The sequence below is a fragment of the Eumetopias jubatus genome, unplaced genomic scaffold, assembly GCF_037043125.1.
Source record: "Eumetopias jubatus isolate StellerSeaLion01/CBP00866 unplaced genomic scaffold, mEumJub1_p1.0 scaffold_52, whole genome shotgun sequence".
Classification (NCBI taxonomy): domain Eukaryota; kingdom Metazoa; phylum Chordata; class Mammalia; order Carnivora; family Otariidae; genus Eumetopias; species Eumetopias jubatus.
Window position 1 is genome coordinate 756,928 of NW_028274858.1, and position 27,711 is coordinate 784,638.

At 48.8% G+C, this 27,711-nt stretch overlaps 1 protein-coding gene across 1 annotated transcript; it reads right to left on the reverse strand.

The window, feature by feature from the left end:
* LOC148161846 (synaptosomal-associated protein 47-like) lies at nt 1-27,711 on the reverse strand. Its single transcript, XM_088020529.1, has 5 exons — nt 27,227-27,711; nt 9,761-10,251; nt 8,060-8,135; nt 5,197-5,353; nt 1-561 (listed from the first exon to the last, which is right to left on the reverse strand). Exons 1-5 carry the CDS (start codon nt 27,709-27,711, stop codon nt 1-3), a joined length of 1,770 nt encoding a protein of 589 aa, XP_087876655.1.

Here is a 27,711-nt window from a genome sequence, read left to right on the forward strand (position 1 = left end):
TCATTCGACCAACATCTTTTGGGCACCCGACACATCTGGGAACCAACCTTCCCCGTCAGGCTGCACTGCCCTCGCCCCCACACCGCGGAATGAACCCACCGATCCGTGCTTCTCCCGCCCGGGGCCCAAGGACGGTGGATCCCAAGGCTGGGCCTGCCACCTGAGGGAAACGAGGTGCGACCCCGGACTCCCCCGGTGGGCCCGCCGGCGGCCAGCCATGTCCCCGTCGGCGCCCGTCCCCCGCCCCACCCCGCCCCGGTCCCCGGTCCCGCTCCGCCCCGGTCCCGCCCCGCCCCGGTCCCGCCCCGGAGCCCTCCGCCCAGCCGGGTTCTCTGGGCGCCGCACTCCGCTTCCGGCTCCGTTCGCGTCCTCGCAGCTGCTAGGCAACCGCACAAGGACCCGCAGGAGGGCTGCCCGGCCCGAGGCCTGAAGGACCCCTCCGCGGTACGGGCTGGCTAGCGCGGTGCCGGGAGGGAGGGCGGGAGGTGCCCGGGATGGCCAGGCCTGGGTAGGGCTGCTTGGCCGCTGGGTCGGCGGGCGGCGGGCGGGCCTCCTGCGGTGCTGAGGGGCGGGGACACGGGTAAACAGAGCTGGGCCGTGTTTCCCTCTTTGGTGTAGGCATTTGTAGTTTGTGGCCTTTTCGTGTCTTCTTTAGTAAAATACTTAGAAATCCCAGGGCGCCTGGGTGGCTCAGTCTGTTAAGCCTCGGACTTCAGCTCAGGTCAGGATCTCCAGGTCCAGGGCCGGAGCCCCGCCGGGCTCCCAGGTCAGTGGAGAGCCTGCTTCTCCCTCTCCCCTGCCCCTCCCCCTGCTCACTCTCTATTTCAAATACATAAAAATCTTTAAAAAATATTTAGACATCCTGCACTTGAAAGTTTCCTCAGTTATCAGTGGCTGTATGAAGCAAAGACTAAAAGTACACATGAAAAGTGTAAAAACAAATTTGCATTTGGTTTGGTTGAATAACTTGCTCCTGATTATGTCCTCATCAAGGACGCGCAAGTCCTGTGCTGCATTATTTGGTTGTCACTTTCGGTTTTGTTAAATAGCCAAGGCCCTTGTAACTCTTACCACGTGCTGTCGGGCTGGGTCACTGTGTCTATGTCTGAAAATCTCTATATGAAGCACTAAAGTAGGATAAGAAATTACAGCAGCACCATTTTGATGAGTCCAAATGTACATATTCCCCCTAAAGGCCCAGCTGGAGGAAGCTGCACATCCTTGCCATTATGGGGCTCCACAGACTCGCTGGGGTACCCTTCAATGAAACAGCTGCGAGCACTGATTGCTGTGCAAGTCAGCATCCCCAGTTTGCAATCAGTCCAAACGTGGAAATCTACCACCACGCAACGATTTTCAGGGGTGTGCCCCCTCCTTTCAGAAGGTGAATTTGTTGTGGAGGTCGGACCTCCACTGGCTTGTAGGGTCCTGGACACACAAAACTGGTTGATCACTGCATACTGCACACACACGTCCCACACAGGGATGTACCCAGGGATCTGTACAGCGAGAAGTTCAGAAGAAGCCTGGTTTCAGGAGCGGGCAGTTGGGGGTACGTGGAATCTATCCATTTCCAAGCCTGTACTAACTCAAATGTACCTATTTCCTTTGAAGGCTGAGCTGGAGGAGAGTGGGCTTCCTTGGCCAGTGCAGCGGATTAAATGTTAGATAACATGTTATCTCCGTATAGTAGACACCTGTGAGGACTGACGAAGCTGGGGATCGAACAGGCAGACGGTCCTGGGGCTGATAGTCACATTAAAACTGCTGCCAAAGAAATAGTTGTGGGGCTTTGATCCCAACAGCCAGGTGACCAGCAGATGGGTTGGGACCAGGTTGTCCTCCACAGGCCTGAGAGACCCCAGCTGACATTGGCAGGCTGGGGAGGTACCTACCGCTTATGCACAAAATATGGAGGTCCAGATAGGCAGGAACCTGGAACAGGGCAAGAATCCTGAAAGGCTGGGTCTTGGGAGGGGGCTCTTGGGCCCACAAGAACTTACCCTATCCAACAAAAATGTGCTTTGAGACTGAAGGAGAGTGAACTGCCTTTCCAGGACCGAGACGACTTGGGCTGCAGGAGTAATCCTCATGGGTACACCTGGGAGCTTTAATTACAGGTAAGCCCTAGAACCTAAGGCAACCATTCTGAATGGGACTGAGCTGTGCAGATTGAAAACTGAGACTCAGAAATATTTTAGGGGGATGAACTTTCCATGGAACGGAGACTATGCACATGGTTGGGAACAAGGAAACTCCAGGCCAGGGAAAAAGAAGAAAGGGGTTAAAGTTCAGGGTTTTGGTTACAGTTTTGGATAGCATCAGGGATAGGATTTATGGTTTGGGGGTAGGATTTAATGTTAGGGTACGGGTTAGGGTATGGTTTAGGGTACGGGTTAGGGTTAGGCTACAGGCTAGTGTACGGGTTAGGATTAGGGTATGGGTTAGGGTTAAGGTACGGGTTAGGGTACGGGTTGGGGTACGGGTTAGGGGTTAGGGGTTAGGTGACGGGTACGGGTTAGCGTTAGGGTATGGGTTAGCGTTAGGGTACGAGTTAGGGTTAGGGTACGGGTTAGGGTTACAGTATGGGTTAGGGTTAGGGTACGGGTTAGTCTCTGGAGCGAGACTTGTGGGAATAAAGCAGTCAGGAGCCCACCTAGGGTTGGAGTTAGGGCCTAGGGGCATGGCAGGTAGAGCTCTCCTGCTCTCAATGCTTTCAGAAGTGTCAAATGGTGCATTTTGCTTTATGGTGTCAGTCTGTGTCCTCCTGTAATGCTCAGGTGGCCCAAATCCCTGGGGCATGGAGCCAGGGACCTAGGGAGAGACCTCTCAGAAGCCACGTGATGGTTAGGGTTAGGGCCCAGGTGCACGGCACCCCTGGTCTGCGGGAACTGTGGCGAGCTTGGGATGGGCAGTGTGTCTTGAGGGCGGGAGTCAGGTTGAGTGTCAGGCTCAGGGTTTGCCTCCAGGCGGTGCAGAAAGTTCAGTTTCGCCGGGATGGGCATTCAGAGTTCTGCTCTGAGCGTTTCCCAGAGTTCCCAGTGGTGTGGTTTCCTTCTGGGTGGCAGCCCGAATCCCTTGATAATGCTCGGCTGTCCCGAATACCTGGTGCTATGGAGCAAGGCTCTGGGGAGAGACGCTCAGAAGCCAACCTAGGGTTAGGCTTAGGGCTTAGGGGCATGACAGGCCTTATGTGCTGGTGCTGTGAATGGCCTCAGTGGTCTGAGTTGAGGCCATGGGTCGGGGGGGACTGTCAGGCTCAAGGACTGCGGCCTGGGCACGCTGAAGTCGGGGTTCATTGGGATGGACCGGCACAGTTCTCCTGCTTGGAATGCTTACTGGAGTTCCCCATGGCACGTTTTCCTTTTTAGTGGCAGGCTGAGTCCTCTGGCCCTGGTCAGGTGTCTGAAGTCCCTGGGGCTTTGGAGCCAGGCTCTGGAGACAGACCGCTCAGAAGCCAACCTAGGGTGAGCCTTAGGGCTGAGGGGCATGACAGGCCTGATGTGCCGGCACTGTGATGAGCTTCCCTGGTCTGGCTGAGGCTGTGGCTCGGGGGGGAGTGTCAGGCTCAGGGATTGCAGTGTGGGCACGTTGAACTTGGGTTTTGTTGGGATGGACCAGCACAGTTCTCCTGCTCGGAATGCTTACCGGAGTTCCCAATGGCACGTTTTCCTTTGAGGTGGCAGGTTGAGTCCTCTGATACTTGTCAGGTGTCCCAAATCCCTGTGGCTTTGGAGCTAGTTCTAGGGACAGAGCGCTCAGAAGCCAACCCAGGGTGAGGCTTAGGGCTTAGGGGCACGACAGGCCTGATGTGCCAACGCTGTGATGAGTTTCCTGGGGACTGAGTTGAGGCTGTGGGTCAGGGGGGAGTATCAGGCTAAGGGATTGCGGCCTGGGAACATTGAGATCGGGGTTCGTTGGGATGGACCGGCACAGTTCTCCTGCTCGGAATGCTTACCGGAGTTTCCAATGGCACGTTTTCCATTTTAGTGTCAGGTTGTGTCCTCTTGCACTGGTCAGGTGTCCCCAGTCCCTAGGGCTTTGGAGCCAGGCCCCTTGGGGGACAGACCCTTCAGAAACATCCATAGGGTCACCATTAGGGCCTAGGGGCATGGCAGGCCTGACGTGCAAGGTTGTAGCCAGCTCTGGGAGGTTTATTTTGAGGGCGAGGGTCAGGTTGAGCATCAGATTCAGGGTTCGCCGCCAGAGGGCGCCAAATTTGTGCATTGGCTAGGTTGGGCATTCAGATTTCTCCAGTTCTGAATGCTTTCCGGAATTGAAAGTAGTGTGTTTGAATTCTTTTTGACGTTTGAGTCCTCTAGTGTTGCTCAGTTACAGCCACCCCTGGGACTCCGTAGCCAGGGTCCGAGGACAGTCCACTCCGTTGCCAAGCTAGGGTGAGGCTTAGGGCCTAGGGGTGTGACAGGCCTGATGTGCCGGCACTGTGATGAGCTTCCTGGGGTCTGAGTTGAGGCCGTGGGTCAGTGGGGAGTGTCAGGCTCAGGGATTGTGGCCTGGGCACGTTGAACTCGGGGTTCGTTGGGATGGACCGACACAGTTCTCCTGCTCAGAAAGCTTTCCGGAGTTCCCAATGGCACTTTTTCCTGTTTATTGGCAGGCTGAGTCCTCCGGCCCTGGTCAGGTCTCCCCAGTCCCTGGGGCTTTGGAGCCAGGCCCCTGGGGACAGACCCTTCAGAAGCCTCTGTAGGGTCACGGTTAGGGCCCAGGGGCATGGCAAGCCTGACGTGCAAGCACCGTAGCCTGCTCTGGGGGGTCTGTCTTGAGGGAGTGGGCCAGGTTTAGTATCAGGGTGAGGGTTGGCCACCTGAGGGCACCAAATTTGTGCGTTGGCTGGGATGTGCATTCTGAATTCTCTTATTCGGAACACTCTCCGGAGTTGCAAGTAGTGCGTTTGAATTCTTTTTGGCATTTGAGTCCTCTGATGTCGCTCACTTACTGCCATCCCTGGGGCTTTGGAGGCAGCTTTCTGGATACAGAAACTTAGAAGCCACACTAGGGATAGACTTAGGGCCTAGGGTCATTGGAGTCCTGATTTGGCCACTCTGGGGCAAGCTTTGGGGTACGGGGGATCCAAGTTGGGGGTGTGGGTCAGGATGAGTTTCAGGCTCAGGGTTTGTGGGCAGGGGGCCTTTGAAAGTGGCATTTCGCTGCGATGGGCACGCAGGATTCTCCTACTCGGAAAGCTTTGCCCTGAGTTCCCAATGGTGCGTTTTCCTTCTGGGAGACAGGCTGCATCCTCTGGTATTCCTCAGGTGCCTCCGATCCCTGTGGCTTTAGAGCCAGGCCTCTGGGGCCATAGCCCTCAGAAGCCAGCGAGGGATAGGGTGCGGGCCTAGGGGCACGGCAGGCCCGACGTGCCAGCACTGTGGCTTGCTTCTCGGGGGTTTGTCTTGAGGGCGTGGGTCAGGTTGAGTGTCAGGCTCAGAGTTGGCTGCCAGAAGGCGCAAAATTTGTGCGTTCCTTGGGCTGGGCATTCAGAGTTCTGTTCCGAATGCTTTCCCGAGTTCCCAATGGCGCGTTTTCCTTCCGGGTGGCAGCCTGAGTCCCTCGATATTGCTCAGGTGTCCCGAATCTTTGGGACTTTGGAGACAGGTTCTGGGGACTGACCCCTGAGCAGCCAACCCAGGGTGAGGGTTAGGACATAGGGGCACGGGATGCCTGATGTGCCAGCGCTGCGTTGAGGTTCCTGGAGGTGAGGGTCGAGGGTGTGGGTCAGCGTGAGTGTCTTTAGTCAGCGTGAGTGTCTTGCTCTTCTTTTCGGCCAGGGGACCGCTGAAAGTGTGGGTTCGCTGGGGTGGGCATGCAGCGCTCTCCTGCTGTGAATCCTTTCCGGGGTTCCAACCAGCGGGGTTTCTTTCTTGGTGGCAAGCTGAGTCCTCTGGTATTGCTCAGGTGTGCCCTGTCCGTGGGGCTCTGGAGCGAGACCTGCGGAAACAAGGCACTCAGGAGCCCACCTAGGGTCGGGGTTAGGGCCCAGGGGTACGGCAGGCATAGCTCTCCTGCTCTCAGTGCTTTCAGAAGTGCCAAATGGTGCATTTTGCTTTGTGGTGTCAGTCTGTGTCCTCCAGTATTGCTTAGGTGGCGCAAATCCCTGGGGCATGGAGCCAGGGACCTAGGGAGAGATCTCTCAGAAGCCACGTGAGGTTTAGGGTTAGGGTTAGGGTTAGGGCCCAGGTGCACGGCACTCCTGGTCTGTGGGAACGGTGGCGAGCTGGGATGGGCAGTGTGTCTTGAGGGTGGGATCAGGTTGGGAGTCAGGCTCAGGGTTTGCCGCCAGGCGGCACAGAAAGTGCAGTTTCGCAGGGATGGGCGTTCAGAGTTCTGCTCTGAGTGCTTTCCAGAGTTCACAGTGGTGCGGTTTCCTTCTGGGTGGCAGCCCGAGTCCCTTGATGCTGCTTGGGTGTCCCGGATACCTGGTGCTTTGGAGCAAGGCTCTGGGAACAGATGCTCAAAAGCCAACCTGGGGTTAGGCTTAGAGCTTAGGGGCATGACAGGCCTGATGTGCTGGTGCTGTGAATGGCCTCAGTGGTCTGAGTTGAGGCCGTGGGTCAGGGGGGAGTGTCAGGTTCAAGGACTGCGGCCTGGGCACGGTGAAGTCTGGGTCCCAGATGTGTACTATTTCATGCAGATGAGTGTGCTCCTGGATGCCTGGGCCTGTTCTGGGTGCTGGAGATGTGGTCATCAAGAGACAAGTTGCGTCCTGTCCAGATGCAGTACTTGTCCCAGTGTGAGAGCACGGCAGCCAATCAGAGGGCAACAGCACCCGAGGGCGAGTGTTGTCTCTTAAATGAGGTGGTCAGAGAAGGCTTCTCTCAAACGTGGCCGTTGGCAAACAACAAAGACAAAAATTACCCAAAATACCATCAATTGCTAAGCATGGGCCATGCTCTGAAGTCTTCTTCATAAACCATCACCCCAGGACCATGAGACAACATGAGACAAGAGTGCAATCACGAGACGGTGTACAAAACCTCAGCACTCCTCCTACGCGCCGTCGAGACCTTCAGAGTAACGGAGCCCAGGGAGACACCACCCGTCGTGCGGGACTCCAGACGGTGTCCTGCAACGGCAAGCACGAGGGGATCTAGACAGAGCTCAGACAGGCTCGTCAGCTGTGACAGTGAGGATGGCAGCCACGGGGACTCTCCTCCCAGCTCTTCCTCAAGTCTGAAACCACGCTAAGATGTAAAGGGTACCCTAAAGATGCTGTGCAAGAAAACAGCCATTTTCCACTGCTCTTCCCCAGGGTGAACGCAGGCCACCTGTGTCATTCCCACCCCTGAAGCCCAGGAGACCACCGGGGCCAGTCGCTGCCCGGGCCACCTACACTGCACAGGACTGCAGAGGTCTCTGGAAAGTTCTTCCCCACACTGACGCAAGGCAAACCCGGTCCTGTGGTGACACTGCCCCCTGCTGGCCACGCAGCTACCAACACGGCTTCTGGAGGATGGGGTAAATTTCTGAGATGTCAAGTCACGGTTACCACCCCCACCGCTTCTGCATTTTCCACCGTGGGACAGTGAAAACACAGGTGCTGGAAACAGAGGTGACAGAGAGGGCCCGCCCAGGCCTCCCGCGGAGTCCCCAGCAAGCCAGACGCGGTCCTGCTGTTCTGCTCCCAAGCCCACGTGCTGGCCTCCCCCCCCCCGCCTCCCCTCCTCATCACCTGCGCCCTCACCCACTCCTGGGGCAGGGTGGCCTCACCGAGGGAGCATGGCACCTCTTGCTCCATGCAGATGCAGACATGCTGTGGGAACCCCTCCACCCCAGAGGCTAAAGTGAACACCCGGATGAACACCCATCTGTCATCGTGGAGGTGGTCCCACTCCTTCCACACACACACACCATCTGTGACTGACAGGCGAGGCCACACATCCTGAATCTAGGTGCTGCTGAGAACGTGTCTCTGGATGTGGCGAAGGCCCAGCACCAGCTGACTTTATGTGAGGCTTCCCTGAGGAGGAAGACGTGCAGCCTGTGGTCAACAGCCTTGGCCTGTGCCCTTCCTGATGGCGGGCCCTGTGGAATCCACACTCACCTAGGCTCCTGCTGCTGGACCACGGCCACAGAGGCCCTGGCACGCACTTCCTGCTCCTCTCCAGCCCTGTCTGCACCTGGACATGCGGGGTCAGAGCAGGCCCAGGAAGCCTCTTATCCCCTGCATAGAGTGTGCTGGCATCCCGCAACTGGCACGCAACACTCTCTCCAAAACCACCAGGTACACAGAAAACCCACGAATGTTGTGGAGCTCCATGACAAGAGGGACTGTGGGGGCCCGGCACTGTGCCTGGCACGGGGAGTTCTCCATCAGCAGAATCAATGGCTGAAGGCGTTCTGTGTCAGGCCTAACAGCCCCAGGTCCCCTCACTGCCCAGCCCCAGCCCCCCAGGGGCAAACCGCAGGGTGGGGGCACCGACGGCCTGGCCTGACGCCTCCCTCATCAGGGTCTTGGGCTCCCTTCTACTGCCCACCCTTCTCGGCCCCTTTACGGGCTTCCCAGTCCTGCCTTGAGAAGGGCCAAAGAAAAATCTGGAAATGCCAAAAAATTACCTGTTTACATTAACACTTCCAAAATTTTGGTGCTTATGGGACAGATCTATTTTCAGGTAAATTTCTTTTGAAACGTGAAGCCGTGTAGAATAACATCAAAATATTCTTGTGTTAGGGAACCAGGTTACATATTAGCACTGAAATCAATCACTTCAGAACAAAAAGAAGCAAACATATCTCTTATTGTAACAGACATCCAGCAATCAAAGTCAATAAGGAAAGCCTACTAGCCTGTTAGAAAAATCACAGTAACACAGACATAAGATCACCTATGGGAAAATAAGGTATTTTATGACTTTGGGATTTCTTAAGATGGGTGCAGAAACAAACTCAAGGGGAATATACCCAATTAAGGATTTCTGTAAAGGAGAATGACAGTCTGGCAGAGGTGGTAGCTTCTAAAGCCAACAGGGATGCATACCTACAACATGGACTAAACAAACAGCACAGCAGAATAAAAAAACAAAAACCACAGAATAGGCAATCCACAGAGAAACATGTGAAGCCCAAAAGCAATAAGGAGCGTCAGATGCTCCACGTCAGACATGAAAATAAAGACACCAGCAAGATGCCACCGGATACCATCAGGACGGCAAATCTGAGAAGTCAGATGACCCCAGGCTGCTGTGGGCGAGGCTGGGGCTGGGCCTGCGACCTGGGACCCTTGCGACACCTGGCCATGCCCAGCTCCGTGCTCCCCAGAGACACTCAGAGGACAGCACACCTCACCAACAGTGGAGGCCTGCAAACCCACAAAAACTATGCTGCAGTTTTCAGAGATTCTGATTCCTAAACATGTCCCTGGAAGGCGGGCTGGGATGACCCAGACTGATGCCAAGGTCAGGGGTGGAGGGACTGGACACCCACCAGGGTGGGCAGCTAGGTGCCCTGAGTCACACAGAGGAAAGGGGGAATCGTCTACCGTGGAGCCTTCCTCTGTTCTGAAAGTGCCACCGAGCCTTGCTGAGCTCAGGGGAAACCCACACAGCCGTCCAGTGTGTGATACACCCGCGCTCCGGGACTCACACAGTCTGAGGTTGCAGGTATTGAGGAAAACGGTCTGAAGTGTTCTCATTTACAAACAAACGGACAGTCTGCACTGGTGCACAGAACCAGCAGATGCTATCAGCGACGCAGCACGTTAACGGTGTACCACAGGCCGCGCCCCTGGAGACCGACGCGCACTCACCCACCTGCCAGTCATAGCAGCCCTTCTCTGCTGGGGAAGACGTGCTGGCACTTCCCGGTGTCAAGCCACCTTCTAACAACTCCATCTTCTTGCTGAACTGCACCTCCAAAATGGGGACAGCCTCGGGCATCTTGGCGGATATCAGGTGATAAGCTATGTCTGGCTTCCCGATGAACCATTGGAGGATGCTAATTTCATAAGGTGTGTGAACCTTAATGTCGTCTATATCTTCTCTTTCAAATCTGTGCATGAGCAAAGAACTCGAGTCATGGATTTCCAACCCGGACACAAGGATGGTAAGACTTCCTGCTTTAACATGAGATGCTGTTCCCTGGGAGATAACAGCAGGAATTTGGACCACTACCCCTTCTTTTTCAAGAGCTTTGGGACTAGCCGTTGAGGTGCCGCCCTTGGGCTTTGTTTCTGCTGGCATCTTCCAAAGCTTGGAGCTAAAGGGCCACCAAGAAGGGGACTCCAGCTCCGTCAGCAACCTAAAAGACCAAACAAAACACAGAAACACAGTCAACTGAGTTTTAATGTTTTCCTGAAGACTGTTAACCATTTTGTAGTGTTCTTTTCCACAAGCACTCCGTGAAGCGGAAGAGCAGGAATTACTATCCGTGTGTTTTAGAAAAGAAAACTGAGGCTAAGAGCAGGATCTCGTAGGCCTACGGACACAAAGCCCATCAGTAGTAAACACAAAACATGAACACACATCTTCTGACTAGAACGATGCCCTTTTCACATTGGACCCTGGGTAATTCTACTCAAAATAAATCCTGACCTCAATCTGGAACTTTCTGCCATAATCTCTCCTTTCCAACGTGGTAACAAGCATGTGTGGCTACTGGGCATCCAGAGTGTGGCTGATATAATGAGGGACTGAATTTTCAACTTAAGTACATGTGGCTAGTGGCTACCACAGTGGGTGGCACCACTGTAACGTACCCATGAATACAAAGAGATCTACCTTGTAGCAAAAGTAAAAAAGGAAGCAGGAAAGAAAAGCAAAGGAACAAAGATCAAATGGTATCAACAGAAAATAAATATCAAGATGGTGGAGTTAGACTCAACCATATTAGTAATTATACTAAATGTAAATAGACTAAATCCTCTAATTTAAAGGCAGACTGTCAGCCTGGATTAAAGAAAAAACCACCAAGACACAGCTATGTCTTGTTTATAAGAAACACTGAAATATAAGGACACAGAAACATCAAAAGCAAAGGGACTGGAAAAAAGACATATTGTGCTGAAAATAAACCCTAAGACAGGGAGTGTTACCAGGGATAAAGACAGAGAATACATAATAATAAGAGAGTCAGTTTGACAAAAAGACTTAATACTAAACATGTATATCTAACACAATTTCAAAATTCATTAAGCAAAAATTAACAAAACTAAAAGGAGAAATAGACAATCACAGTTGAAGATTTCAACAAATTTCTCTCCATAATTAACACAGCAAGAAGACAAAAATGATGAGTAAGAATATAAACACTATTTAATCCACTCTGGCTGACTGGTATTTATGGAAACATCATCCAACCGCTGAATACACACTCTTTTAAAGTATATTCAGAACTTTAAGAAAAGAGTATAACACGTCTCAATAAATTTCAAGTATACCATCTGTCCCCAAAGAAATGAAATCTGAAATTAATGACAAAAGACTAATAGAAAGTTCTCAAATATTTGGAGATTAAGTACAATTCTAAATAAAGGGAATTGGACAATATCGGAAGTGAATGAAACAAGACAATATGCAGGAAATGGCAGGATGCAAATAGAGCAGTCACGAGGAAAATTTATAGTTCTCAATGTGTGTACTTGAAAACTTCTCAGAAAGGTTTATAATCAGTGATTTAAGCTTCTGTTGTGAAAAGTTATAAATTAAACCCAGAGTAGAAGAACGGAAAAGCAGAAATCAATGAAACTGAAAACAGAAGAAAAGAAAATATTAACAAAGCCAAAAGTTGGTTCTTTGAAGTAATTTTTAAAAATTAAACCCTTACAAGACATGAACAAGAATAAAACAAAGAGGGCTGCCTAGGTGGTTCAGTCGGTTAAGCATCTGGCTTTGGCTCAGGTCATGATCCCACGGTCCTGGTATCCCCCGCATCAGGCTCCCTGCTCTGTGGGGAGGCTGCTTCTCCCTCTCCCTCTGCTGCTCCCCCTGCTTGTGCTCTCTCGCTCTCTGTCAAATAAATAAATAAAATCTTAAAAAAAAGAATAAAGCAAAGAAAATGCACATTACCAATATCAGGAATAAAAAGGGAGGCATCACCATAGATTCTTTTAGCCCTGGAAAGCCTTCTAGGGGATATCATACCCAACTTTACACCAATAAATGGGACAACTTATATGAAATAGACAAAATACTCAAAACACCCAACATTCCAAAACTGAAGCAAGAAGTAGTTTAAGAATATGAACACCCATAACAAAGTGGCAACAAGAGAAATTTAGAAAAAAAAAAATCCCATTTACGAATGTACCAAAAATAATAAAATACCTTAGGGATAAATTTAACCAAGGAAATGAAAGACTTGTACTCTGAAAACTATCAGACCTTGATTAAAAACAAACAAACAAACAAAGATGACACAAGCAAATGGAAATACATACTATGCTCATGGACCAGAATAATTTATACTGTGAAAATGTCCATAATTCCCAGAGCAATCAACCGATTTAACGCAATCCCTATCAAAATACCAAGAGCATTTTCCACAGAACTAGAATAATACTAAAATTTGTATGGAACCACAAAAGACCTCAACTAGCCAAAGTGATCTTGAGAAAGAAGAACAAAGCTGGAGGTAGAGGTATCAGAATCCCAGATTTCAGGATATACTACCAAGTTGTAGTAATCATAACAGTACGCAGTACTGACACAAAAGCAGACACACCGATCAAAGGAATACAGCAGAGAGCCCAGAAATACACCCACACTTACACTGTCAATTAATCTATGACGAAGGAGGCAAGAATATACAACAGGGAAAGGACAGTCTCTTCAACAAATGGTGGTGTGAAAACTAGACAGCCACATGCAAAAGAATGAAATAGGACTCTTTCTTACACCATACACAAAAATTAGCTCAAAATGGATTAAAGGATTAAATGTGCGACTTGAATCCATAAAACTCCTAAAAGAAAACATATACAGTAAAATCGCCTTGACATCCGCCTTGGTAACATATTTATGGATATGTCTCTTTAGGCAATGGAAAGAAAAGTGAAAACAAACTGTTGGGACTACATCAAAATAAAAAGCTTCTGCACAGCAAAGGAAATCACTGACAAAACAAAAAGGCAATCTACTGAATGGGAAACATTATTGGCAAATGATATATCTGATAAGAGGTTAATATCCAAAATATATAAAGAACTTATACAATTCATCACCAAAACAAATGGACAATCCAATTAAAAAATGGGCAGAGGATCTGAATAGGCCTTTTCCCATAGAACACATCCATGTGGCCAAAAGACACATGAAAAGATCTCAACATCACTCATCATCAGGGAAATACAAATGAAAACCACATTGAGATATCACCTCACACCGGTCTGAATGGCTAAAATTAACAACACAGGAGACAACAGGTGTTGGTGAGGATGCAGAGAAAGGTGAACCCTCTTGCACTGCTGATGGGAATGCAAACTGGTACAGCCACTCTGGAAAACAGTTAAGGAGGTTCCTCAAAAATTAAAAACAGAATTACCATATGATCCAGTAATTCCACTACTGGGTATTTACCCAAAGAAAATAAAAACACTAGTGATAAAGATATCTACACCGCTATCTCTACTGCAGCATTATTTACAATATCCAAAATACGGAGGTAACCCAAGGGTCTCCCTAGATGGATAATGAAGATGTCACACACACACACACACACACACACACACACACACACACACACACACAGTGGAATATTACTCAGCCACAAAAAAGAATGAAGTCTTGCCTTTTGCAAGCATGTGGATGGAGCTAGAGGGTATTAATGCTAATTGAAATGACGGACAAAGACAAACACTACATGACTTCACTTATATGTAGAACCTAAAAAACTAAGCAAACGAACAAACAAAAAGCAGAAACAGACCCATAAATACAGAGAACTGATGGCTGCCAGAGGGGAGAGGGTTGGGGGAGGGGCAAAATGGATGAAGGGGAGTGGGTGATACAGGCTTCCAGTATGGAACAAATAAATCATGGAGAGAAAAGGTACAGCATAGGGAATATGGTCAATGGTATTGTAATACCAACACAGATGGAAGCTACACTGGTGGTGAGTATAACATTAATTTGTCAAATCACTATGTTGTACATCTGAAATTAACAGAGCATTGTGTATAAACTATACTTCAACTAAAAAAAGGGTGGCATGGATGTCCACCCTCAGTTGGCTATACTGTGGTGTGCTTTCCCCAACTGGAGCAGTGTCAGAAAAAGTACGTGAGGAGCCTCGACATCCACCCTTACCTGGCTGCAGGAGGACTCCTTCCCCTAAGTGGGATGGTGGTAGGGAAGGCCACATGAAGAGCCATCAGTAACAAGGGAAACCTTACTGGCTCAGTGGAGGGGGACGGTAACAAGACCCCCCCAATTCTCCCAGCTAGGGCACAGTTATGAGGAAGCTTGAAATCCCACTCCCAGCCAGCAGCAACAGGTGTCTGTTCCTATCCCAAGGCACAAACAAGGGCCACGTGGGGAATTGGGGCTCTCATCCTCACACGGCAGTAAGAGGAATCAGCTTCCCTTCTCCTTCCCTTCTTTCCCTCTTTCCTTTAAGAGAGAAAGAGAGAGAGTGGCGGAGGGAGAGAGAGAATCTCAAGCAGTCTCATCACCTAGCATGGAGCCCAACGTGGGGCTTCATTGCACCACCCTGAGATCACGGCCTGAGCCGAATTAAGTGTCAGATGGTTAACCCACTGAGCCACCCAGGCGCCACAATAGGAAACAGCTTCTTACTCCTGGGGCACCATGTCGGGGAAAGCTCTGCTGAAACAGAAAAACAAGATTCAGAGTCTTAATACCCAAAATATCCAGGATACAATGAATCACCATGCCAAGAAGCAGGAACATCTCTTCTTAAATAAAAAATAGAAGCAAATGTCAAAACCAGGATGAAACTGATGGAATTACTGGACAAGAATTCTAAAGCACCATCATAAAAGTATTTCCACAAGCAATTATGGACATGCTGGAAATAAATTAAAAACCACAAAGTCTTAGCAGAGAAACAGAAGACACAATAAAGTATCCGGAAATTTTTGAACTTAGAAATACAATATATGATAAAAAAAAATGGGTAGATGTAGACTGCAGCCTGAGATGACAGATAAAAGAATCTGTGAAATTAAAGATCAAATAACAGAAATTACCCAATCTGAACAACAGAGAGAAAATACTAAAAACAACAATGACAACAAACCCAAGGGTCCAAAACAAAAGACTGAACACTCATCACCACCACTCCAGCAGGAGAAGAGAAAGAGCGTGGGGCTGGAAAAGGACTCAAACAAATAATGGCCGAACACTTCCCAATTTAGGCAAAAAGACATAAATAAGCCCATAGAGTTAAAAAAAAAAAAAAAACCTAATCAGACCCGCACAGCATAAAACCAAAGAAATTACCGTGAAGTTATGTTAAACAGAGAAAAGATCTTGACAGTGGCATGAGAGACCTCACCTACAGGAGAAAACCAATTTGAATGGCAGCGCACTTCTCGTCAGAAAGCATGGAGCCAGAAAGAAGTGGCGCAATGGTTTTCAGTGCTCAAAGAAAAGAACTGTCGGTTCAAAATTCCACAATGAGTGAAACTTTTCTTCAGGAATAAAGAAGAAATTGAGTTATTCTCGGAGGAAGTAAACCCACAAAGAAATTGCTGCCCTAAAAGAATGTCTTGAAGAAGTTGATGGATCAGAAATGAACTGATAAGGGCAGGAATCCTAGAACATGAGGAAGGAGGGTAGAGAAACAGAAAGAGTACAAATATAGGGAAATAAAATGCACTTGCTTTTTTCTTTTGAGCTGGCTAAAATATGTATGGCACTTGAAGTAAAAATTACAAAATTGCTGTGGTTCTCAAATAGGAAAATGAAGTTAAGATAATTAACTTACAGAGGATTTATATGAATCTGGTAGGGTAAACAGACATAAAGACAGTGGTTAGGTTTCTACACACCGCTCAATTGGGTAAAATGTCAACACCAGGGGTGCCTGGGTGGCTCAGTCATTAAGCGGCTGCCTTTGGCTCAGGTCATGATCTCAGGGTCCTGGGATCAAGCCCCGTATCGGGCTCCCTGCTCTGTGGGAAGCCTGCTTTTCCCTCCCCCACTCCCCTGCTTGTGTTCCCTCTCTCGCTGTGTCTCTCTGTCAAATAAACAAATAAAATCTTTTAAAAAAATGTCAACACCAGCACACTGTGACCAATTATGCATATACAACGTAATACCTAGAGTGTCCGGTGAAGAATATATGTAAGGACATACATTCACAACAGTGTAGGTAAGTCACAATGGAATTATGAAGTAATATTCAGGTAACCTACAGGAGGCAGGGGGGAAAAAAGAAATGAGCAACAGAGGTAATAAGTAGCACAAAAATAAAACAGCAGATTTAAGTGTTTTTACACCACACTAATAATTACATTGCTAGGATGGCAAAACTGCTCCAGGTTCAGTCCAATTTCTATCAAAATCCCAGCTGGCTCTTGTGCAGAAACCGGCCAGTTAATCCTGAAATTCATATAGAAATGCAAGGGACCCAGGTTAGCCAACAATCTTGAAAAACAAGAATAAATGTGGTTGACTCCCACTACCTGAGTGCAAAGCTTACTACAAAGCTATGGAAATGAAGATGGTGTGGTACTGCCATAGGGTCCACACGTGGATCAATGATAGAACTCAGTCTAGAAACAAGCCTTTACGTGTAGGGTCAGCTGGTCTCCAACAAGGACAATAAGACAATTCAATGGGAAAACACTGAATTGAAATATTGCTGAGACCACTGGATACCCACATAAAAAGAAAAGAAGTTGGGCCCATTTCTCATACCATGAACTGCAAGTGGATCACAGACCTAAACAGAAAGACTAAAAAAGAGTTAACCTCTGTGACTTTGGATTTGACAATGAATCAGATATGACACCAAAGGCAAATGATGAAAGAAAAACAGATACACTTTAAATCTTTTAGGCCTGCATCGAGCCAGGTCTGGGCCACAGGCATGAGAGATGCAGTCAGGCCCTGGGATGCTGGTATCTGGAGGAGGAGTCGAGGGTGTGGCCACGAAGTGGGCCCGGGTGCACGTGTGCCATAGTCGTCTGCCACGGTCAGACCACATGCTCCAGGGAGGGAAGTCTGCTTGGCAGGGTCTGAAGAAGGGAAACTGCAAAGCTCTGGAAAGCTCATTTTTTTGAATATAAAAGATCAATGTTGGATGCTGGATCAAGATCGGGGGGAAGAAAAGGACATTTGGTACTGTAATGTTGAAACCACAAGGAAAACAACAAAGGATTTTCTCTGGTCCCTTAAAACAAAGAAGCCAAAACAGGACACAGATGTTTTGCTACATCTGTTGGGTTGCACTAGTTTTTCCCACCATGAACATGGGAGAAACTGGATAAGTTCTGTTTTTGAATATATATATACATATATATATGTATATATATATTACATAAGTAAATGAATCTCTTGCTCTAAGCTATTTTGAGAAGAAAAAAATAATTGAACAGTTATGAGCTGGGAGCATCATAATGTGTTTTGAGAATTGTTCTAAAGCACAAAAGTGGGGCACCTGGATGGTTCAGTCCATAGAGCATGTGGCTCTTGATCCTGGTGTCATGAGTTCAAACCCTACATTTCGCACAGAGATTAGTGTAAAAAAAATTCTCTAAAGCACAAAAAGTGGAAAGATTGTTATTTTCAAACTTGAATCTTCAACCAAATGATACAATTTGGACATCCTTTGTGAATATTATGAAGGCCACTGATGGGACTTAAAATTGATAACGTGCAGTCTGAGGAGAAAATGTCTATTGGGAAAGTTGAGGTAAAACTTTCTTTTACTCAATCTTTTTTTAAAAATATTTTATTTATTTATTTGACAGAGAGAGACACAGCGAGAGCAGGAACACAAGCAGGGGGAGTGGGAGAGGGAGAAGCAGGCTTCCCGCCAAGCAGGGAGCCCAATGCAGGCTCGATCCCAGGACCTTGGGACCATGACCTGAACCGAAGGCAAGCGCTTAGCCAACTGAGCCACCCAGGTGCCCCTCAATCTGTCTTATTTAATTCGAAAATAAATTGTGTTTGATTCCTTGGAGAAAAAAAAATTCTCTGCTTTAAAAAATATCTTCAAAGAAGTAAAATGGGGGCACCTGGGTGGCACAGTTGGTTAAGTGTCTAATTCTTGATTTTGGCTCTTGTTCATGATCTCAGGATTGTGGGATTGAGCCCCCTGGGCTCATGCCTTTGTGCTCAGTGCGGAGTTTGCTTGAGATTCTCTCTCTCCCTCCCCACTCCATATCTAAAATAAATAAATAAATCTTAAAAAAAAGAAAAGAAAATGACAATCCACAGAAAAGGAGCAAATATTTTAACATCATGTACCTGATAAAGGGACTTCTATCCAGAACTCTGTAAGAATTCTTATCAACTTCTATAAAGAACTCTTATAAACTCCATAATAAAAACACAACCACATAAAAAATGCTCAAAGAATCTGAAAACAAAATACACATATGGAAAAAAAGCATATGAAAAGATGCTCATTATCACTAGGAAAATGAAAGTCAACCACCCAGTGAGACACCACCTCACACCCACTAGGAGAGTTATAATGAAAAAGATAGATAACAAGTGTTGTGAGGTTTTGGAGAAACTGGAGCCCCTCATACATTACTGGTGGGGATGTAAAATGGTGCAGCCACTTTGGAAAACAATTGGTCAGTTTCTCAAAATGTTAAAGAGACCCAGCAACTTCCCTTCCAAGAGAAAGGAAAACAAACGTCCAAAGCAGCACTATTCATAATAGTAACAAAGCAGAAACAACAAAATGCCCATCAAAACTGGTCAAGGGATAAACAAAATATGATAGATCATACAACAGAATATTAGCCAGAAATATAAAGCAACAGGGCGCCTGGCTGGCTCAGTCAGTAGAGCATGGGACTCTTGCTCTGAGGGTTGTGAGTTCAAGCCCCATGTTGGGCATGGAGCCTACTTTAAAAAAAAAAAAAAAGAACAAATAAGTAGTAAAAAAGTACTGATCTATCCTACAACCAGGATGAACCTCAAAAACATGATGCATATGTGACCTCTCTAGAAGAGACAAATCTACACAGAAAGAGTAGATCAGTGGTGACCTGGGCAGGGCAAGAACACAGTGACTGCCAAAGGGCTTGAGGCAACTTCTGGGAGTGATGGAACTGACCTAAAATTGGACTATAGTGATGTCTGCACAACTCTGTAAATCTACCAAAAATCATTGAATTGTTACATACAATGAGTAAATTTTATGGTATGTAAATGAGAAGACTGTTTTAAAAAAATCTACAAAGACACCTCAGAATAAAACATCAGAATATCTAGGATAGGGGGAAAACAGTAGCCACAATCCTACACAACTTAGCAATAACATACACTAGGAAGACAATGGAAAACATCCTCAAAGTCCTGAGCTACATAGGGCTCAACTGTGAAGAGCCAAACTGTCATTCAAGAGTGCCATTTTCCAACACGTCAACACCAAGGCCACACTATTTACTCACAGATGCCAATGGAAATACAACCAAACTACTTACAACTAGATTCCAGCAAACTCCTGATATCAAAACCAGATTGCCAATTTGTCTTCATTTCATTTAAAGAGAGATACGGAATTCCAGGAAGTAGGAAGCGTATAATCCAGATTTTTAGTATACACACAGACACACACACACAGACACACACACACACACACACACACACATTTGTTTTCTTCGAGTTCTATGGGGCCCTTTTGCTGCTTTTGATCGCAGAGAGGCTAGCATAGGGGTTTCAACCACCATGAACTGAAGCAGCTTTCCAGCTAGAGAATTCAAAGAGACAAGCCCTATTTCCTTTTCCCTTCATGGGAGCCAGATATCTAAGAATGGAGACACAAGGGAAGAGAAATTTCAATGAACACACACAACAAGAAAGACATGGTTCACAAAAATAGTTTGGAAAAGACTCAAAGCTCAACAACTCCCCCAGAAGAATAAACTTATAAAGATCCACACGGAGATACATCATAGTTAAAGTGTTGAAACCCAAAGACAAAAACAGAGTTTTGAAAGCAAGAAGAGACAAGCGACCTGCCACATTCAAGAGATTCACAGTAAGAAGCAGTCCAATGTAATCAATCAACCAACCATCAAGTTGCTGGCTGAGGAGCCTAGACAACACAGCCATACTGGAGACTCCGTGTTGGTCTCCAGTTTGGGTGTGCAGCAGCGGCCGTGGCCAGGCTGGCCTTGGTGAGTTGAAATCCATGTTGCTGAGACCCATCATGACTTCCATCTCTGTCACCGTGGTCACTTTGCTCATGGGCCTACTGGGCAACTGCAGGAGATGCTGGGGAAACAGGCTGGCTGGGATCCAGGGAAAAGGTCATCCTAGCCACTTGATTATCACAATCCTCCTCTGCTGAAGAGGCTCTGGTGAGCGTTCACATGGGACACATCTTTGCCTTTTGTCCCACTCAGAGAAGTCTATCCATATACTTCTACCCCAGACCTCCCTGTCATGAAGTTTCCAATCATGTTTCTGCCATTCCCCAAACATCCAGCCAAACCACCGGCCACAGCCAATCAGTAAGCAGTTGAGCCTCTAGCCGTTCCTCCTTCCAAGGAAACTGTTGAGCAGAGTACCACACAACGGTCACCAATCTCAGGGGCCTCCAAACACGTCTGCCCACAGCCATCTTGGAGTTACCACAGAACACAACATGGTCAAGCACTGGATGCTTGACTGACAACTGGTCAATGCCTTATCCAGCTTTACTCACATGGAGAAGAGACGGAACAAAATCAGGTCCAATGTAGGCACTGGTACCTCAGAGACATCAGGTGCCCCTGGCAGCCGATGCAGGACAACCGGCTTATGTACATCCCTCTAACGCCTCAGCTCAAGGACCAACCCCCCACCCCCCAACTATGGAGTCTGAAATACAGAAGACTGGGGGTGTGCCTGAGAGCCACTCACATGCATGCTTCTGTAGAACAAAAGAGCACTGGTTGAGCCTGTAACAGGGAAAGCCATTTCCCTACTAGGGGATAAGTCTGGCACAGGCTATGTGTTCCAGGCCTAAAACCCATTCTTATGAGGCTGAGAGTGTGTCGAAAGACTTTATGCACAAGACTGCCTTTCCAACACAATGAATTTTCAGGTGCATGGCTTGAAGTTCAGCCCACTGGGAGGATTTCTGAGTCATGCCTGCATATTGCACAAAACCATCTGTAAACCATGCTCCATATTTTCCTCCTCAGTCAACTGACTGTAGGGTGTTCCCCAGGTAGGGAATGTGCCCTTGGTGCAGGCTGGGAGAGAAAAGGCTGTATGGCAGGAGTGGGGGCCATGTGACCTAGCCTAGGCTTTCAGGGCCTGCTAGAGCCTGATCTCCTGTAGCAGGGCTCTGTTTTGAAATCCTACACTGTGACTCCCTATAAAGGTCCACAAAGGCTCCAAAGAGCACCTTTGTCTACCGCAGATACTTGGAGCGCCACTGGATCTGCTGGATCATGTGGCCCAGGTGGCACCTTGACCTGCTACAGAGCCTTCTTATTCCGGACCCCACTCAAAACTAGCATCTTTTCAAGTCACTTGGTAACTGGCCAGAGTAGCACACCCAAATGAAGAGTATGTCGCTTCCAAAATGCTAAGGGGCTCACTAGGTGCCATGTCTCCTTTTAGTTTTGTTTTTACTTTTGTAAATTTTATTTATTTGAGACAGAGAGAGAGCGCATGCACAAGCATGTGTGTGAGTGGGGGGGAAGAGGAGAGGGGGGAGGGAGAGGGAAAGAATCTCAAGCAGACTTCCAACTGGGTATAGAGCATGATGTGGGGCTCAATCTCATGACCCTGAGATCATGACCTGAGCTGAAACCAAGAGTTGGACGCTTAAGCGACTGAGCCACCCAGACACCCCAAGTGTGTCTTCCTTTTGGTTATAGGAAGAGCCAGATGCAAAATCTATCCTTCACCATAAAAAGATACCTCAGCAAGCCCCACTCCACTGGATCCCTAGAAATTTCAATGAGGATGAAAGTATCTAATTTCTGTCAGATTTCTTTCCCACCTCTGACAAGCAAACATCTTTCCAGTGCATCTAGAGTAGCTGCTACTTCTTCCTTGAGCCAGTCTGCATGGTATCCCCCATGAAATGGGCCAGCATGCTATCCTGTGAAGGGAGAGACAGTCAAGGGCCCTGTGACATAAAGCATGACACAGGGCTGGAGAGCTGGTATACCCCTGAGGTGGGACGATACAATGCACTGCTGGCGGCTGAAAGCAAGCTGATCTGGTGGTCCTTCCTAAGAGCATTTGCCAGACAGACCACTGCAGAGCACGTTCCAGAGGATGTGTTCATTTGCTCAAGCATCGGGAACAGCAACTGCAATTAAGAGTACCACCTGGTAAGTTTAAGACAATCCATCTTTGTTCTGCACCGTCGAGTGAGTGAGCTGAGTGCAGATGATGCAGGGCTCACTATCCATGCACCCTTCCAGTCCTTGATGGGGGCACTGATCTCAGAAATCCCTCCAAGAAGAGGTTACTATTCTAGGCAGTCCAGAGGCTGCCACTTGGCTTGGCCACCAGAACAGCCCTCACTACACAGGTCAGGGAACCAGTGTGCGATTCTGCCTGCTGCTGGATGATGTGCTCCAGGACTGGGATGGGTTCGGGGCCTACTGGGCCCACTGTGACACTACGAGGCAGACCTCAGTTAGAGCTCCACTGATCCCTTGACCCCCAGAAGCCCTACTCTGACTGGTCTGCTGCCATCGGGTCAGTTCCAGCATCCAGGGGTCCCAAAAAGTCTGGTGGCTTCTGGCTCCCCAGTGCACGGCCACCCTGGTTAAATGCCACAAGTCCCGTGGGGGAAGGCTGGGAGAAAGAACAAGGTGTAAACTTTAATTAATTAAATAATAAAGCTTTTATTTATTTATTTGAGAGAGTGAGAAGGAGAGACCGTGAGAGAGTACAAGTGGGGAGGAGAGGGAGGAGTGAGCTCCCCACAGAGCAAGGAGCCTGATGTGGGGCTTGATCGCAGGACCCTGGGATCATGACCTAAGCCAAAGGCAGATGCTTAGCCAACTGAGCCACCCAGGGGCTCCCAAAGGTGTAAACTTTTAGGAGCAAACTGGGGTCCTTCCAGCTTCCCCATCATTCAAGGGGTTTCGAACCTGCAAACTCGGTCTTCAAGTCTGGGAGCTGATTCAGGGGCCATGACTCCTTTTTAATTCAAGTTAGAGGCTTGCTCACTTGACCTGGTCAAAGTATGAACTGGGTCAACTGGGGCACCCGGGTGATCCTGGGGTCCTGGGATTGAGCCCCACATCGGGCTCCCTGCCCCTCTCCTTGCTCGTGTTCCCTCTCTTGCTATGTCTTTCTCTGTCAAATAAATAAATAAAATCTTAAAAAAAAAAAAAGAACTGGGTCAACTGCCCATCTACTTCTCCTCCAGGAGCACAAGTCTCTCGGGGTCAGAGTATTCTGATCACGGCTTTGGCTCTGCTGTCCATTATGGTGACCATCCCCACTTGTCTTCAGTGGCCAAGGGCCACTGCCTGGCCCAGCCACCCCAGAATCTAGTTATCCCTGCCTCAGAACCCTCTGTGTGGAAAAAGACAGAATTCCAGGGACCTCTGAAAACAGGCGTGAAGTTGGGCCTCAAACCCCAACAGACTGGAAGTTCATTTAAGGAGAACCCACCTGGTGCTGCTAGGCCCCACCTCCGTCTGGTCACCACTGCAGGGGGCGTGGTGAGCTGCGAGCAGGAAATGGGAGCAGAGGCCTCCCCCAAGCCGGGAGGCACACCCCAGGCCCTTCCTACAAGAGGCTTTCCAGAAAATCCTGAGAGATAAGAGGACAGTAACCCACAAAGTAACAACAGGCGGCTGCTATTCAAAAGAAACATTTGGAGATTAAAAAATAAATCTTAGAAATTAAAAATATCACAAAAGTGGAAGGGTAGGAGGAAGATGAAACTCAAGAAATAGTAGAACAAAAAGACAAGGAAAAAATGAAAACGCTATCAGAAGATCAATCCAGGACGGCCGATAACCAGACAACGGGCGTTCCAGAAGGAACACACTTTAAAACTGAAAAGCAGAACTGCATCACATGCTCACCGAACACCTGTGCCAACGACCCCCAAGAGCCAGGAGACCCCCGCGAGGAGCACTCGATGGCGGCTCTGTGGGAGCTCGCTGTGGAACCGCGGCACGTGTGGCCCTGTGCATGCCCCTCCAGCTTGGGCTTTTGCAGTTCAGTGCTCCCTGCATTTTTGCTACTTTACCCATTTAAAAACTCTTATAAATGTTGCTTTTGTACACATCTACTTTCAACTTGGTTTTGTGTTATTAACATTGCTTTGAGGTGGATCCAAGTCAGTCTGTGCAGATCTAACAGGAATCAGTGCCTTGAATCCGAGTTGGCAGTGATGTGGGAAACAAAGGCAGAAGGAAAGGTAGATAAAATCTTTTGTCCTTCTAACCTGCAGCCTACTGACAAATACTGCGTTACTGTTAATGCCTGGCTACAAGGAAAAACCACCTTGGTCTGACAATAGCAAGGGCTCTGGTAACCCATGTCGTCCTTAGCAGATGAAGATCCTTTTGGAACCTCCCTTTACTCCCCACCCCACCCCAAAGTACAGCATCATTTGCTCCTCATACCCCCCAGCAGCAGCTCTTTCCGCCCACGGGTCCTGTCCCCGTTTTAATAAAACCACCATTTTGCACTGAAGACATCTCAAGAATTCTTCCTTGGCCGTCGGCTCTGGACCTCACCTCTTTCCAAAAACTACACAGTAGTGACTAATTACTGCATCCCGTTGAGGATCAACTGACTACAGCTGCCTCAGTGAATGTGCCCATCCACACACGCTGGGATTCGTCATGGGGTCTGTGCACCTTCGGCTTAGCTAGGTCTTGCCAGGGGCCGAGCCAGGTCCCATCAGTGACAGCGACACAAGACGTCTTGTCCCGACCCACACCCTGACCATCAGTCGGTGTTGTCCCACATCTGTACTTGTTGGTTTAATTTACCTTTCTCTAATTACTGGGGTGCCAGTACCTCCCTTTCGTGGGCTGGGCTCATCTGCTTAAAAACAAGGCCGTGTGCACTGGCCTCCCTGTGCCCCCTTCCCAGTGGCTGGGAAGAGTGCTGCCAACAGCTTCTGACGCAGCCACGGAGCCAACACGGGGCCCCGGGGCGTGACCCAGAGCAGAGCCTTCGACCTGCCTGGGACGCCGACTTTCCCCTGCACCTCTGTGGGAGGGCGGGGGGAAATAGCTTCCCAGCTTCTGTAAGCCACAGGATCTGAGGATCTCCGTGACGGCAGCCGAGCCTACACTCCAAACAATGGTCCTGCCCATTTTTCTACCGAACTGGCTTTTTCTCATTCTGGCATATGAGCTCTCTTTCTAGCTGGGTATGAATCCCCGGGTGAGAATACAAGTGGATACTACAAGCATTTTCTCTAGCCTCAGGTTCATCTTCTCACTTTTGTGGTGTTTTTTTTTTTTTTTTAAGATTTTATTTATTTAACAGAAAGAAACACAGCGAGAGAGGGAACACGACCAGGGGGAGCGGGAGAGGAAGAAGCAGGCTTCTCACTGAGCAGGGATCCCGATGTGGGACTCGATCCCAGAACCCTGGGATCACGACCTCAGCCAAAGGCAGACGCCCACCGACTGAGCCACCCAGGGGCCCCATCAGTTGGCCTTTTGTTAAAAGAACATTTCTAAATTGCCAGATTGTTTTCCAAAAGGATTAACCAACAGACATTCCCAAATAGCAGTGTGTGAAAGTGCTTATTCACTATCCTCCAGCTGGTACTATGTATTCTTCCTTTAATTCTTTTTTTTTTAATTCTTATTAACCTGATCATTGAAACCTAGATTTTTATTATTTTAATATTGACATAGCCCCCCACTGGAGGGCTGGGGTCGGGCCTGCTCTGGGATGCCATGTGGCGACCCAAATTCCAGCTCACGTCTGAGTCCTGGGGAGGATTCTCTGCATGCCACCAGCAGGTGAGGGGAAGACAGCACACAGATGGTGTGGGATGGGAGGCTTTCAGAGACCAGGCCTGGAAGTGACCTACATCACTCCTGCCCACCACTCAGTCGCATGACCTCCTCTGCCCCATGATGGCACAGAAGGGCAGAAACTGCTCAGCTATGTTCCCAGGACCAAAACTCACAGAGGTCTGAGCACCTTCCACCTCAGTTACCACAGGCACCCCTCTTAAGGGCAAGATTTGGGGCCGTTCCCTGCAGCACTAGGTCTTTCACCATGCAGGCACTTAGGAAAGAATATCCCAAGATAGCCACAGGTGGTAACTGCAGACTGGGGTCACTTGGGGCCAAGGGTTCCCGGCACCAGCGGGCACGTGTCCCTGATGTGAGATAGCGTTGCCTACGCTCAGGGCCCAACACGAGAGGCCGCCACCTTGTCATGAGCTCTGAGGCAGCCCTCCCAGGTGCTAAAATCCCTTTCACACTGCACACGACTTAGAGTCAGGGCAGTGCTTGGCAAACTGGGGTCTTTGGGACCCTCCAGGGGGGTCTGTTTCTTCACAACAGCACCACGACACTGCTCGGCTTTTCGCCCTCGCTCTCCTGCATGTATGGGGAGTGGCCCAGAGGTCCCGGGACACAGGATAACCTGGAGGGGAGGTGGGGGGCAGGCTGCAGAAGCCGGTGGAAGGACCCGGCCATCTCTAACATGGCCCACTCTTCCCACTAAACATGTCTGCTTTATCAAAGCTATTTGTCATTGACAAAGTGACTTCCGTTACTAGGTCATGGGTTCATTATCGTACTTTTTCAACGGACAAATACTTTTTTAATTTCTTAGTTTTTAAAGAAATGCGGCAATATTGGCACACACAACCACATAAACAAAAGCTCCTTGGGGCCACCACTGTTTAGAAGACTGGAGGGGGTCCCTGGTTTGGGGACCCTGGTTTGAGCTTCAGCTCAAACCCTGCAACCACATGGCCGTGCAGAACAGCAACTTCATCTGTGTGACCTGGCCCCTCGGCCTGTTTCCCCCACAGGATGAAACGAGGTAGCCTTCCTTATTCACACAAGACTGGAGCTCTGCACCAGGCACAGAATGTGTCCCTCACCAACGCCCACCCGGCATCACTGCGCACGGCAGGGGCGTGACCCGTGTGTCCGAAACGCTCCCTGTACCTGTCAGCCATGTCCAGGTCAGATTCCATCTTGTCCAGGCCCTTGGTGATGCTACCCAGCTGCTCGCCCTGATGGTGGAGGACTTGGGCTGTCTCTTCCAGGCGATTCTGGGAACAGGCCATCAGACCAGTCAGCTGCTTCCCCTTGGTCACAGGGAGCGGTGCTTCCGATGGAGACAGCAGCAGCTCTCTCCAGAAATGCTCGATGATGCTGAAGACTGCATTCCGACTGGGCTGCAAGTAGCTGAACCAGTGCTTGAGGTGGTCCTTCTCCAGGACGGTGATAGAACTGAAGACAAAGTGAGAAGCCTCCTTCTTGATCTCAATCACACTAGACAAGGAGAAGCTGACCAGGGCCTCCCCGGTTTTATCAGTTGCAGATCTCAGGGAGTGAGAAGGTAATGAAAGCTTTGCAGGAACCCATCGCTTCTCCAGTTCTAAGTAGTAGGAGCAAGGCCAGGAGTGCACACAGACCTCTCTGCTCAT

Excerpts from the sequence above, each read along its gene's own strand:
- LOC148161846 (XM_088020529.1), bottom strand. The coding sequence starts at position 27,711 with ATGAGCAGAGAGGTCTGTGTGCACTCCTGGCCTTGCTCCTACTACTTA. Across the intron at positions 5,354-8,059 it reads GTCCAGCAGCAGGAGCCTAG|GCCCGCACCCTATCCCTCGC; the intron begins GTGAGTGTGGAT and ends CCGTGCCCCTAG. Across the intron at positions 562-5,196 it reads CTCAGGGCAAAGCTTTCCGA|CACCGCAGGAGGCCCGCCCG; the intron begins GTAGGAGAATCC and ends CCCGCCCCTCAG.